This window comes from Rousettus aegyptiacus, unplaced genomic scaffold (assembly GCF_014176215.1).
Source record: "Rousettus aegyptiacus isolate mRouAeg1 unplaced genomic scaffold, mRouAeg1.p scaffold_m13_p_15, whole genome shotgun sequence".
In the NCBI taxonomy this organism is placed as follows: domain Eukaryota; kingdom Metazoa; phylum Chordata; class Mammalia; order Chiroptera; family Pteropodidae; genus Rousettus; species Rousettus aegyptiacus.
In genome coordinates, this window is record NW_023416290.1 from 33125623 (window position 1) to 33139805 (window position 14183).

General features: G+C 35.9%; 1 protein-coding gene across 10 annotated transcripts in view; it reads left to right on the forward strand.

Moving 5' to 3' along the window:
* VPS13B (vacuolar protein sorting 13 homolog B) overlaps nucleotides 1–14183 on the forward strand; it is a 670010-nt gene that overhangs the window by 435174 nt on the left and 220653 nt on the right. The window contains exon 34 of one of the 10 annotated variants that reach the window (XM_036233318.1): nucleotides 11396–11621. The exons of the other annotated variants lie outside the window; for them this stretch is intronic. Within the exon in view, the coding sequence (XP_036089211.1) occupies nucleotides 11396–11422 (27 nt within the window). The 3' untranslated portion in view covers nucleotides 11423–11621. Of the gene's footprint in view, nucleotides 1–11395; nucleotides 11622–14183 lie in introns of those variants that run through there. 10 annotated transcript variants of the gene reach the window in all.

Below are 14183 nucleotides of genomic sequence, written 5' to 3' on the forward strand. Positions count from 1 at the left end.
AGAAAATATGCGTTGTCCATTCTGTCTGTTCTTCCACTTTGTTGGTTACCAACTTCATACTTGGCCCCGGCAGCTGATCAGTGATCTCTGCGCTGTTGCATTGTGTTATTTTTTGAGGCTCTTTTCCCCTCCCCTCCCTTCTTGGTAAGTTGCACTTTGCTTTCCAAGGTAATAAATATTAACTATAAAAATAACGTCGCTCCTTGGAGAACTGCACTTGGTTTCATTGGCCCCCTGTGCCAGCCAGCTGGGAAGGAAAAGAGGGAAAGATCAAAAGATCTTCTTCCTCTGAGTGATATTTAGGCAATTTTCCTTGCATTGTTTTTCGTGTAGTATCAACAGATTAGATAGATAGATAGATAGATAGATAGATAGATAGATAGATAGATAGATAGATAAACAAACCCTCTCTGCACATGGCGACACAGTTTAGAAAGGTTACCTGCATACTCTCTCTTCTCCAGAAATAAGAATGGAGGGCCATCAAGGGCAGGCCAGAGCCCTTACAAAATTAATTGATGACAGACGGGACCAAGACCTTGATATGAATCCCCACTGCAGTCTTTTCCCTCCCCTGCTGCATATCATCACCTCATCTCCCACAGGCTGTATCACAAAAGTCTGCTCTGTTCCAACTCGAGCACTTTGGAATCAGTCCAGTTGACTCTTCTTTTAACATACAACATGGCCAACTTTTCTTTGCTGTTTCTGCTTTACCATGCTGCCTCCTATATCTTTACTGGGGCTTTTTTGTTCTTTCATTTTAATGAATGTTTTGTTGTAGAATTCATTACAAAGGAATCAGACCTATGTAAGATAAATCATTTTTGTAACCATTGTCTAGGCAGTTAATAGAAGGGCATGGGATTAAAAGAGTGAAGAAACCCCCAGAAAGTTTCTCAAAAGTCTTTCACCAGTTTAAAAGAGTATTCAAAAAACTTCTTTTTTTTTTTTTTTGTAAGATGGTAGAATGCACGAATGAAGAAATGACTGAGCAAAAACAATAGAATTGTCATGTGTAAATTTTTTGGCAAACTGTAGACAATAATAACTTCTAACATTGATATAACCCTTTACAATCCATGAAACTTTTTCACTCACATCATTTAATTTAATCTCACATCATCCCAATAAAGTAGGTGTTTTCTCTATTTTATGTTGTCATCAGTGAGATAGAAAGATGTTAAAGTCCCATCACAGGTAAGTGAAGAACCAAGGTTTGACCTCCAGATCTTCTGATTCTAATCTCATGTCATCCTGCCCAAATTGTTCTTGAACCTAGGGCCATTTATTTTTGGTAAATGAAAGGTGAGCAGGAACTTTTCTTAATTCTTAATTGGTAGACGAGAATTTTCAGCTACTGCAGTGAAAGAAATGTTGGCTGTAATGAATAAAAGCCATTTTATATAAGGTCTCCAATACAATTCTACCTAGAACAGAATGCCTAAAAAGTAAATGCTAATATTATTTGTAGTCTATAAATAAATATATGATGAGAATGAGCTGAGATTATAATGTGAGGATATGGCATTTCACTGAATGAGGTTAATATATTCAAAATGGAACCACTGATCTTTTTCTTTCTCCAAACCTACCCCACCCATAGGCTTTTGTCATATCAGTCATTGGCAACTCCCATTTTTTATAGTTACTAAAGCCAAAATTTATGAAGTCATGCTCACCTCCTCTTTTTCTGTTACGCATTGCATCTAATCATCAGGAAACTCTGTTGACTCTATCTTCAAAATATATCTAGAATTCGACTCCTTCTCACTACCTTCACTGCTTTGTGCTGGTCCAAGCCACCATCACCTCTCACTGACATTGCTAAGCAGGTAGCCTCCTGACTCATCTCTTTTTTGTACCCCGTTTGCCCTGCCTTATATTCTCAACACAACAGAGCCAGAGTGATCTTTTAAAACCTAGCTGATTCTTTTGTCCCCTCGAAAGCTTTCTTCACTGGCTCCTATTTCTCTGAGAAAAGCTAAAGTTTTTATAATGATGCTTCCAGGCTATAAGATTTGGCTCTTACATTCCTTTCATCATTTACTCCATCCCAGCCACACTGGCCCCTTTGCTGTTCCTTGATTATTCCTGCCATGACTCCTGCCACCAGGCCTATGCAGAAGCTCTTTCCCAGCAGCAACCCAAGTCCTCACTTAGATATCTCCATCTTAATGAAGGCTACCATGACTGACCCCCTTATTTAAAACTGCAATCCTTCCTCAGAACTCCTGGTTTCCTTTACCCTGCTCCTGTTTTTCTTATACCACGTAGGAATTCTGTACCAATTTGTTAAATGAATATATTTAATGAATGACTCTAAGCAAAGAATTTACAGTTATTGAGGAGGCAATACTCTGCTGGTTGCAACAGCAATTGACTAATATGAAGTCCTATGTGATAAAACTACCGGTAGAGGTGACAGAAGCGAGAGATATCAGTGGGCTGAACAGTTAGTCCAGTTATAACACTCAAGTAAAGACTAATGGCCTTTGTTTTTAAAGGGAAAGGAAAATGTATAATGAAATTTCTTGTGGCTTCCTAAATATTACTTATGTAGCACTTAACATAATATGGCTCTCCTAGATCTACAAGGAAACCATTCATTCATTCAACAAATATTTTTCAGTATACTTATTATGTGTCAGTCACTATGTAACTAATTTCAAGTTGAAACTTGCAGCAACTACAAAGCGTCAGCTTTCGTATCTCTGTATTTAACATATAAAAATGAAGGGTTGACTGGTTTGTTAGGTTAGCTTGTCAGGATTGTTTGTATGCAATCCCTCAGGTTTTTCAAAATCAGATACTCAGCACATGCAGAAATAAGGATACTTAGCTACCATTAGTAGGACATGCACTTGGACTTGGAATTATTCTTTTGCAATAATAATGTGAATTGTGGCTCACATTTGCAAGAGTATTAGCCGAAATAAGAGGTATAGGCTATGTCTATGAAACAGAATTTTTTTCTGTATGAATCTAACTTAACTGACCTAATACTAAATGAACTGACTTACCTAGCCAGTCTATTATGTGGGCTCATGAGATATAGAGATTTTAAAAGGTAACTAGTAGGTTGTGTCTGTCATTTGGTGGCCAGTGCAGGTTTGATCCCAATAGTATCTTTTCTAATGCTTTGGCTAGCCCAGTTCTTTTGGGTTAAAGCACCATTTCCCTTTTAGTGTAGTAAGCTCTTTTTCCCCTATAAAATAGCATAGTCCTTGGAACGGAAACAGCATTAGGTCTTTGTAACTTGGGTAGTTTTTAACACTGGATTGTTTAGTTTATAAAAATATTTGATTTAGACCGAGCTTGTGGCCTGATGATGTTTAGAAGAGTGCCAAAGTGTAACTCATAGAAGATGCCAGTAAAAACTATAGTTGGAAGAGGTGAATAATGGTTGCATCATTTTCCTGGTAGGTGTAACTGGGACTGAAAATCCATCACTGCCATTTTAAAATGTGTTCCTAAGAATAAAGTCAACTGGTATTCCGTGAACTGCATTAATATCAAAATAAAATATCTGCCATTGCTTTTAGTCACTGTCTCACTGTCTTTACGTTGTTAAGGAAGCTGTTTCATTATTGTGTTTCATTGCCAAAAACAGCAGTAATATTTTCCTCTGAATTTTAATGAGTGTTTTTGTTCCAGTGAAAACCTTGAACAAAATATTTTCATATTTTTCATTGTGATTTAACTTTGATATCAGGCAACTTCTTGTTAACAAACAAGTTTTGTAAAGGATCTGAAAACTTTAGTTCTTAAAATAATCTCTTTTAAATAAATTTTAAAGACTAATAGAGCAGGGAAAGAAATAAGCATATTTGGTTAAAATAAAATGGAGTTTTGTGAGTAACATACAATAATCAGGCCAACACAACAGATCAGATTTCTAAATTAAAAAAGTTTAAACAAAAGCTTTTAAGATTTAAACGAAGGACATTAAAATGTGTTTAAGTCTTCTTAATTAGTGTAGGGTACTTCTAGAAATACTGAATGTACAATTCCCTGACTCCTCTTGTGAATGAAATACATTTCAGTAATTTGTTTTTTTGCTTGTATGTTTTCAGCTGTGTTAGGAGCAGAGGTGCAGAGTAGATAGAATCACAGAATTACCTCCTTCTCCTTGGAGAGAATGGGTCTGGGCAGAGTGGGGAATAGACAGGTGGAATGGGAAATTAGTCATTGGCATCTGATAGATTTGAATACACTGATTAGGGTATGGAAGGTGGGTAGCAAAAGGAAATAGTGTGATCCTTGTGTTTAGCCCTTAGACCTGGAAACTTTCTTTTAAGGGAAGGAATATTCCTTCCCCTTTGAAAGGATTGCGTTGAATTCGGGCATGCCCTCTTCATTTAACAGTAGAATACAGGGCACTGCCCCATGGGAAAGTCAGTAACCCATGAACACAGGCTACTTTATCCACAACAGTTCTTGGGAATATTTCTCTACAACCTCAATCACAATTTATACTTGTTTATAAAAGAATAAAAAAAGCAGAGTGAGAGAGAGAGAGAGAAATGAAGATTAACTTTTCTAATTTTTTCTTAGTTAGCAAGCATTCCCACCAATCTGACGGCAAGTGTGTCTATTTGATCTGATATTTACATTGCCCTTATTTCACATTTTAATTCACTTTATACCGGAGGCCAAAACTGCAAGGAACACTCAATCAGAAGGGGCTGGGAGGAAGCTGGATAGAACCTACAGGAAATTCATTTTCAGACGAGGGCTGTTGGTAGAACGACCCTATAATTTATCATCTGAACAGAAAAGTTTTGAGAATAAAGATCAGTAAAATTGGCAAACCCTTAGACTGATCAAGAAAAAGAAGATACAAGTTATTAAAGTCTGAAATAAAAGAGGACATTAATACCAACCTTATAGAAATAAAAAGGATTAGAAGAAAATACTGTCACACACCATACGCAGAAATTAACACCAAATGGGTCAACACCTGAATGTAAGCTAAAACTATGGAACTCTTAGACGAAAACATGAGAATAAACTTTTGTGACTGTAGATTAGGCAATGATTTCTTAGATATGACACAACAAGCTTAAGCAACCTAATTAATAGGACTTCATCAAAACTAAGGAAATAAAAAAAAAATACCCTTAGAATGGGTGAATATTATCAACTCTCATATCTGGTAAGGGATTTATATCTAGAATGTATAAAAACCACTTACATGTCAATAATAAAAAGACAGATAACCCAGGTCAAAAATGGGCGAAGGGTCCCAATAGATGTTTCTCCAAAGAAGATATACAAATGGCTGAGAAGTACGTGAGAAAACTGTCAGTATTATAGCCATCAGGGAAATGCAAATCAGCACCACCATGAGATACCACTTTACACCTACTTAGGATGGCCATGATCTTAAAGACAAGTGTTGGTGAAGCTGTGGAGAAATTAGAACCTTCCTACATTTGGTGAGAATGTAACATATCAATGCTGTTTTGGAAAACAATCTGACAATTCCTCAAAAGATTAAACAGAGTTATATACACTAACTATTTTACTTATAGATGTATAACCAAGAGAAAGGAAAATACATGTCCACACAGACATTTATACCTGAACATTTTAGCAGAATTATTCAAAAATAACTTAAAAAATAGAAGCAACCCAAGAATCCATCAACTAATGAATGAATAAAATGTAAGTGTATTTATACAATGGAATGTTACCCAGCCATAAAAAGGAATGCAGTACTGATGCATGCTACAACATGGACGAACCTTGCAAGCACTGTGCAAAGTGAAAAAAGCCAGTCACAAAGACAACATATTGTATGACTCCATTCATATGAAATGTCTAGAATAGATAAATCTAGAGACAGAAAATAGATTAGTGGTTGTGAGGGGCCGGTGGAGAGAAAGGAAAGTGACTGCTAATGGGTATGGGGTTTCTTTTTAGATTGATAAAAATGTTCTAAAATTGATTGCGATGATGGTTGAACAACTCTATAAATATATTAAAAACATTGATTGGCATACTTTAAGTAGATTAATTATATGATATGCGAATTCCTACCTCAAAGCGTATATTTAAAAAGTATATCAAGAGGTGGTTGACCTATGGCAGATTTGATCTTTGTGGCCCTCAAATCACATGTGTACACATGACACAACTATCCTGCAGCAATTTTGCTTTTATCTGTTATACATGTTATTCATCCCACTAACCGCATCGCCTCATAAGATTTTCTTTAAGAAAAGGGTACAGTGGTTAAAAATTAGTTTGAGAAATCTTTGGAAACAATGAGCTCTAGAACCAATTCAAGCTCTATTAAGCCATGATTCTGATACATTGAAATGAGAGTTTTAATTTGGCCTAGACTACTCTATTTTAACTTCATGTCGACAAAAGGAAAGCTGTGAACAAAGACAGTTTTTCCCACATGACTGAACATAAATGTGACTTAGTGGAAACTGTGGAACTCAGCCAGGTCTTCGGTTCTCTGGTGCAGTTCTCTATCTCCTAGCTGTACTTCCTGTTCTTGAATATCATGATTTGCTAAAATAGAGACACTCGGACCCAGCACCTTGCAAAAGGATTTTTCCTTTCAGCATTTCAAAATACATTCATATACTGAAGAAGGCTTTCTCTGGCAAGCCATCTGTCTGAAATCTGCAGTAATAAAAAGCCTTCCTATGCCCTTAGATATTCATAGTAGTATCTATAGTCTTACTCCTTTCTCCTGCTCCTTTTTTCTTATTGTTCTGCTCATTCATTTATTTTCAAAGCATATATTTATGGAGCATCTACTATGTGCTCAGAGTAGCATTGAACAAAATTAACTAGTCCCTACAATGATGGATTTTGCTATCTATTAAGGAAACAGATATTAACAATAACAACAAAAAGTTTTAAAATTTTCAAATTGTGGTAAAGGCTATGAAAGAAAATTCTGAGATGGAGACTCTAGATTATGATTTTAAAATAAGTTCTAGTATATTGCCAATGTCCAAAGCCCAAGTTCATCATTTACTAGTTCCGTAATTTTGAGCAAGTTACTTAACTTCTCTGGGCCTCAGTTTATCTTAAAATGGGGATAATAAAAGTACCTACTTTATAGAGTTTTTCTGAGGACTAAATGAGTTGATATAGAAAAGTGCCTAACATATACTAAGTGTACAAAGAAAAGTGCCTGACACATTCTAAACATCGAATAAATGTTATCAGTGCATTGTATCATTGCTTTAGGGAAGTCAGGGAATCACCTAGTTAGGTTGTCATTGTTGCCACCTTAATCACCATCCTCACCATCATCCCCATATACTTATTCACTTCATATATAAGGTAGTGAGGGGTGATTTAGAAAAGAAGTCCCAGAGCATTGGGTACATTACTCAGTGGGCATTTCTCTGTCATGCCTAGTTTCCAAGTTGGAGAGAGCAAATAAGATTTTTCTCATTCAGCTCCTGAAGCTCACTACGTATATTGCTGTATTTCACATTCCCATCATCGTCATCTGGCCATTTACTTTCTGATTGGTGGTGCTACCTGCAGTCTCTCTGCTCTACTCCTACTGCACATTTTGGTCATGTTAATTTTTCTCAAGCACCACTTTGTCATTTATTTGCTCAGAAAGTTCACCCTTTATGATTAAGCACCTGGAAAGAATGAAATAAAGATTGAGGGGCCCAGCAGCAACTTCATGAACTCCTAGGGCTCCATAAATCATTACTGAAGTGGGTTCATTTCCTCACTGAGGAGACTTTAGATCAAGTCAGAACATTCTGGGAAACATGGTGGAGCGAGAGACATCCTCAGATCTGTCCCCTTGAAAAACAATATGTTGGACATCTAAAACTCAACAATAGAGTTCTTCTAGTTTTCCATTGTCTATAGCAGTATATCTCAAACATTAGTATGCATGAACGTTACCGAGAGTTTGTTATAAGTGCACATTGCCAGGTCTCACCTTCAGGTAAAATATTCTTGGCATGCGGCCTGAGAATCTCTGTTTTAATAAGCACCCTAGATGATTCTGATTCAGGTGGTCAAGAGGCTTTGTTTTGAGGAAGATTGACATAAAACTAAGAATTCAGGTTTCATAACCTGCCATCTAGAATCTTGCTTTATCCTTCCTTTCCAGCTTCATCAGCCATTAATACTTTTGTTTGAGCCAAAGGGAACATTTTCTTTCCCATACACTTACCCAAGCTCTTTTATTGTCTTTTGTCCCTTTTTCATTTGTGTTTTTCTCAGCCTCAGTGGCCTTACTGTCATTTCAACAAGTCCAAATTCCGGTCTTCGTTCAGGTGTATCTTGAACGAAGCTTTATCCTAAAGCATCTTTAGTAAATAAGCGTCTCTAACTTAGAAAGCAGGCTTTAGGTTTAACTGATCATTATATCCACTCCTCCACTCACAGACCCAAGTGAGTACCTTAAATTATTCAATTCATTTGTTCCTTTCTTCATTCTTTAAATATTTATTGAGCACTGTTCTAGGTATTGGTGATAAAGTAGAAAAATAAAATATTCATGGACCTTACATCCTAGTGAGACAAATGTTTGTAAGTAATTATCGAAAGTGTTTTGAGAAGAGTAATCAGGTGGTGCTGTATGGCATAAGTTAGCAAAGGGAAAGAGCAATGAAAGGAAATTATGGAACTCTTGTAACTAACTAATGTAAAGTAGGAATGGCCAGTGAAAATAGAAAATACAAAGGAAACAGCAAGAGTAATTAATGAAATGAAGAAATGACCAGCAGTACTTGGTGGGGCCAAGAGGGAAAATCTAATATTTGAGCCTTTTGAAGCCAAAATTCTCCCAAGAAATATTCTATGTCTCATCAGTTCAATTTTCCGGGGATGTGGCATGACTCTGTGGCTTGGCTCCATTTCTCTGTTCTCCACGTGTTTGTCTAGAATGAGGTCTAGGCCCAACCCCAGAAAAGCATCTCTAATTATAGCCCTCCCTTGAATCATTCTTAGCTGATTAGGGGTTTGGCTTATTGGAGGAATTAAGAAGAAAGACATCATAATTGCAATAGAGAAGCCTTTAAAATTTGGTGTGGTAGTGACTGTCATCATCTCCCTATGTGAAGATCATTGTGATCATTTATGATTCTTGGGTAAACAGGCAAAGTTAGGAAAGCAGAATGTTAAAGCATTAGCATAACATGTAGACAGATGGGGAAGCTGCTCACATAGTCTGGGAAATCATCTTTCTCCATTTTTGTAGTTGCTCAGGCTAAAAAACTGAAATTGCTTTTAACTTGTCTTGCTCTCATTATACCTAACATCCATCATCAAATACTCTGTGTGCGTGTGTGTTCGAGTGATATATATATATATATATATATATATAATTCTATTGTCCGACACCCCCACTATACTGTGAACTCTATGAAGGCAAGGACTTTATTTCTGTTATACCCCTAACCAATGCCTAGAACATAGTACAGGCATACCATGTTTTGTTGCACTTGGCAGATACTGCATTTTTTTATGAATTGAAGGTTGTCACAACCTTACATTGAGCACGTCTCTTGGCACCGTTTTTCCAACAGCATTTGCTCACTTCGTGTGTCTGTGTCACATTTTGGTAATTCTCACAGTATTTCAAACTTTTTCATTATTATATTTGTTATGGTCAGTGATGTTTGATGTCACTATTGTAATTGTTTAGATAAACTTGATAAATGTGTGTGTTCTGACTTTTCCATCAACCAGCTTTTCTCCCATCTTTCTTCCTCTCTTTTGGCCTCTTTCTTCCCTAAAACAAAACAGTATGAAATTAGGCAAATTAATATCTCCACAATGGCCTATAAGTGTTCAAGTGAAAGGAAGAGTTGAACATTTTTCACTTTAAATCAAAAGCTAGAAATGATTAAGCTTAGTGAGGAGGGCATGTTGAAAGCCAAGACAGGCAGAAAGCTAGGCCTCTTGTACCAAACAACCAAGTTGTGAATGCAAAGTTAAAGTTCTTGAAGGAAATTAAAAGTACTACTTCAGTGAACACACAAATGATAAGAAAGAGAAATAGCCTTATTGCTGAAATGGAGAAAGTTTTAGTGGTCTGGATAGAAGATCAAGCCAGCCACAACATTCCCTTAAGCCAAAGCTGAATCCATAGCAAGGCTCTCTTTTAAATTTTATGAAGGCTGAGAAAGATGAAGAAGCTACAGAAGCAGAGTTTGAAGCTAGCAGAGGTTGGTTCATGAGGTTTAAGGAAAGAAGCCATCTCCATAACATAAAAGTCCAAGGCGAAGCAGCAAATGCTAAAGGAGCTACAGCAAGTTTTCGAGAAGATTTAGCTAAGATAATTAATGAAGGTGGCTACACTAAACAACAGATTTTCAATGTAGGTGAAACAGCCTTCTGTTGGAAGAAGATGCCGTCTAGGACTCTCACAGAGAGAAGTCGAAGCCTGGCTTCAAAGACAGGCTGACTTACTTGTTACAGCTAGTGCAGCTGGTGACATTAAGTTGAAGCTCATGTACCATTCCACAGCTCCTAGGGGCCTTAATAATTATGCTAATCTACTCTGCTTGTGGCTCTATATATGGAACAGCAAAGCCTGGGTGACAGCACATCTATTTACAACATGGTTTACTGAATATTTTGCGCACACCGTTGAGACCTCCTGCTCAGGAAGAAAGATTCCTTTTAAAATATTACTATTTATTAACAATGCACCTGGTCACCCAAGTCCGATGGAGAGGCACAATGAGATTACTGTTGTTTTCATGCCTGCTCATACCATCTCCATGGATGAAGGAATAATTTTGACTTTCAAGTCTTACTATTGAAGAAAAACATTTTAATAGTGATTCCTCTCATGGATCTGAGCAAAGTAAACTGAAATCTTTCTAGAAAGGATTCACATTCTAAATGCCATTAAGAATTGTGATTCATAGGAAGAGGTCAGAATGTCAACATTAACAGGAGTTTGGAAAGAGTTAATTCCAACTCTCATGAGTGACGTTGAGAGGTTCAGGATTTCAGTGGAGGAAGTAACCACAGATGTGGAAATAGCAAGAGAACTAGAATTTAAGTGGAGCCTGAAGATGTGACTGAATTGCTGTGATCCCATTATCAGTTTCATAGATGAGGCATTGCTTCTTATCAATAAGCAAAGAAAGTAGTTCCTTGAGATGGAATCTATTCCTGGTGAAGATGCTGTGAAAATTGTTGAAAGGACAACAAAGGCTTTTGGATATTATATAAATTTAGTTGATAAAGCAGAGGCAAGGTTTGAGAGCACTGACCTCAATTTTGAAGTAAGTTCTGTGGGTAAAATGCTATCAAACATTATCACATGCTAAAGAGAAATTGTTTGTGAAATGAAGAGACAATGTGGCAAACTTCATTATTGTCTTATTTTAAGAAATTGTTATTTTCTAACATCTTGACCATTTTGCATTTCAAGTCCATTGCATCATTCAAGTATTGCTAATGTAAGACGACACACAGAGAACCATGTAGCTTTAGTTCAGTTTGGATTTGATCTGCCATCATGAAGTTAAAGGATAACCAATAAAAATTGCCAACCCAGCCTTCAGCAGTCACCATCCTGATCAATCAGCAGTCATCAACATCAAAGCAAGAACCTCCACAAGCAAAAAGATTATGACTTGCTAAAGTCTCAGGTGATGGTTAGTATTTTTTAGCAATAAAATTCTTAGCAATAAAGTATTTTTAAGTAAGGTACGTACATTTTTTTATACCTAATGCTATTGATCACTTAATAGACTATAGTTTAAACATAACTTTTACATACACAAGATAACCAGAAAAATCGTGAAACTCACTTTACTTGATATTTGCTTTATTGTGATGGTCTGGAAACAAACCATATCTCCGAGGTATGCCTGTAGATGTTCAATAAGAATTTGAATGATGTGAAATAAAATTTTATCCCACATTTTGCTTAATAATTTTGACATTGGCTCTTTCTTCAAGAAGCTCAAGAAATATTTTATCCCAATAAAATCATTATAGCTAAAGTCCACACATAAACCATACATGACTGAATAATGTTACCTTAAAAATCATATGATTAAAAAATAGAAATTTTATTCTTTAACTAGTTTAGAGAGAGGTAAGTTTTAAAGGTTAGGAACTCTTTGATGGTTTTAATTTGGTAGTATTGTGAATGTGATTTTCTAAAATTTTGCATTAACAAGAGACATTCTAATAAGATCATCTAGTAAGCATATACCAGTTAATGTTAAAATTTATTTTCTAATTCATAGCTTCTTGAGAAAGTCTTCTCAGGAGTTTCCTGCTATTTTTTAATGTTCATAGAGATGATGCTTGATATTTGGGAAGAGGTAATCTACATTAAAAAAAAACTTTTATTGAAGCTATCTCACGTGATCAAGAGTATCCTTAAGATACAGGTTGGATTGCTTTCATTAATATATACATTGTTGCTTTCTTAGAATAGCAAGAATTGCTTGGGACATATCAGCATATGAAAATTTACTGATGTAGTAGGGCTAACCAACCAGAGCTATTGTTAGGAAGATTTCTCCGATTTAGAAAATACTGAAAATTTCTAACAGTTGAAGTGAGAGGTTAATATGATCAAAGCAGTCTTTGTGGATGCTCATTTTAGCATAGTGATGATTTTTGCGAAGTAGCAGAAAAGAACAAAGTTCTTCTAATGGAAAAGAAGACTTGGCTATAGGGCATAAACAAATGTTTCTCTCTAACATCTTGACCATTTTACATTTCAAGTCCATTACATCCTTAAGGTATCGATAACATGACACACAAAGAATCAGTACATAGCTTTATTTCAGTTGGGATTTGATCTGCCACCACGAAGTTAAAGAGTAGCCAATAAAAGTTTGTAAATGACTCTATTCTATAATTTCTTGATGAATTTCAGAAAAATCTTAGAAACTAACAATACTGAGACTCAGGTTTACTTTGAAGAGAATCTACAGTTAACTGAATCAGATTTGTTTAGATTTAGTAAATAGAATATTTAATACTGAAAATTGTCTCAATATTTTTTGTTAAATAACTAGATTCTGTTTGACAATGAAAACCAGCTATTGGAAAAAGTTAATTATAGATATACTTAAACCATTTTCATTATTTTTCAACTGTACTGAGTAACAGGGAGAAATTACTTCTAAAATAATGCTTTTGCTTCATTTTCATAAATCCTACATAGTTTCTTTAAAAGCATATATTTGATTTAAGAGATAAAAGAATCAAATGAGGATTTGGATGTATTTTTATTGATAGAAATTTCTCCAAGTTCAACTGTAGTTTTCTTATCAGAAAATAAGGCTTATAGTTGCAAGGCAAAGGCCCGCTGGAATAGTTAATCAGTGTATTCTACTTCTGAATTGCTGCAGAAACTAAATCCAAACTTTTTTTGTGACTCATAGAGAATGTACAGGCTCGGTAAACTTTCATCTCTTCAGGGTCAGGGCTGATTCAATCTTAGGCAAGTTTATGAGAGTGGCTGATGTGATACAGTTGTTTCTAGTAAAATCAGACGAGCTCTAAGGAGCCAATCTAAGTCCGTCTCTGAGTAAAATTCTATGAGAAACAGACTTCAACTCAGACACAATTGTAAACCCAGATATAATGAGGACTTGCAGCTGATTTAATCCTCTTGAAAATCTTGACGCTGCCACGAACACAATGGTTTCCACATAGACATCAGATGAGAGCCTTGGATCTCATCAGTGTGAAGAGCGGTCACCTTGTACACACGGTAGCCACTTTTTAAGAATTAATATGGCCCTTTCAAAGCAGGTTGTTGTTTCTCATGTGGCGGCATCTGTTTTGATTAAGATCCAGGTTCCCAGAATGTGTGAAGTTTTATTTTTAAAAAACAATTCATTACAAAGGGCAAGTCAAACTTAAACTCAGAAGTTAGCATAAGTCAATTAGATTTCACCTCCTTGAACAAAAATGACCAACCTATTCCAATTTCATATGTGAGAAACATAGAAAAAGAGAAGGAGAGAGAATGAGAACTGTTTCTATGTTAAGAACTTATATGCACAGTTTCGCCTGGAACTACTTTTTTCCCATGAATTTAGAAGCCCCTGAAAATAAATGTATGCTGTGAAATCATGTGTATGAAAGGACAGACAAAAATCTAAAGGTCAGCACTGCAGATAAAATTTCAATAAGTAGAATTTGAACTTACTTGAGTGGGTAGGTTGGTGTGTATACATTTTTTGTTG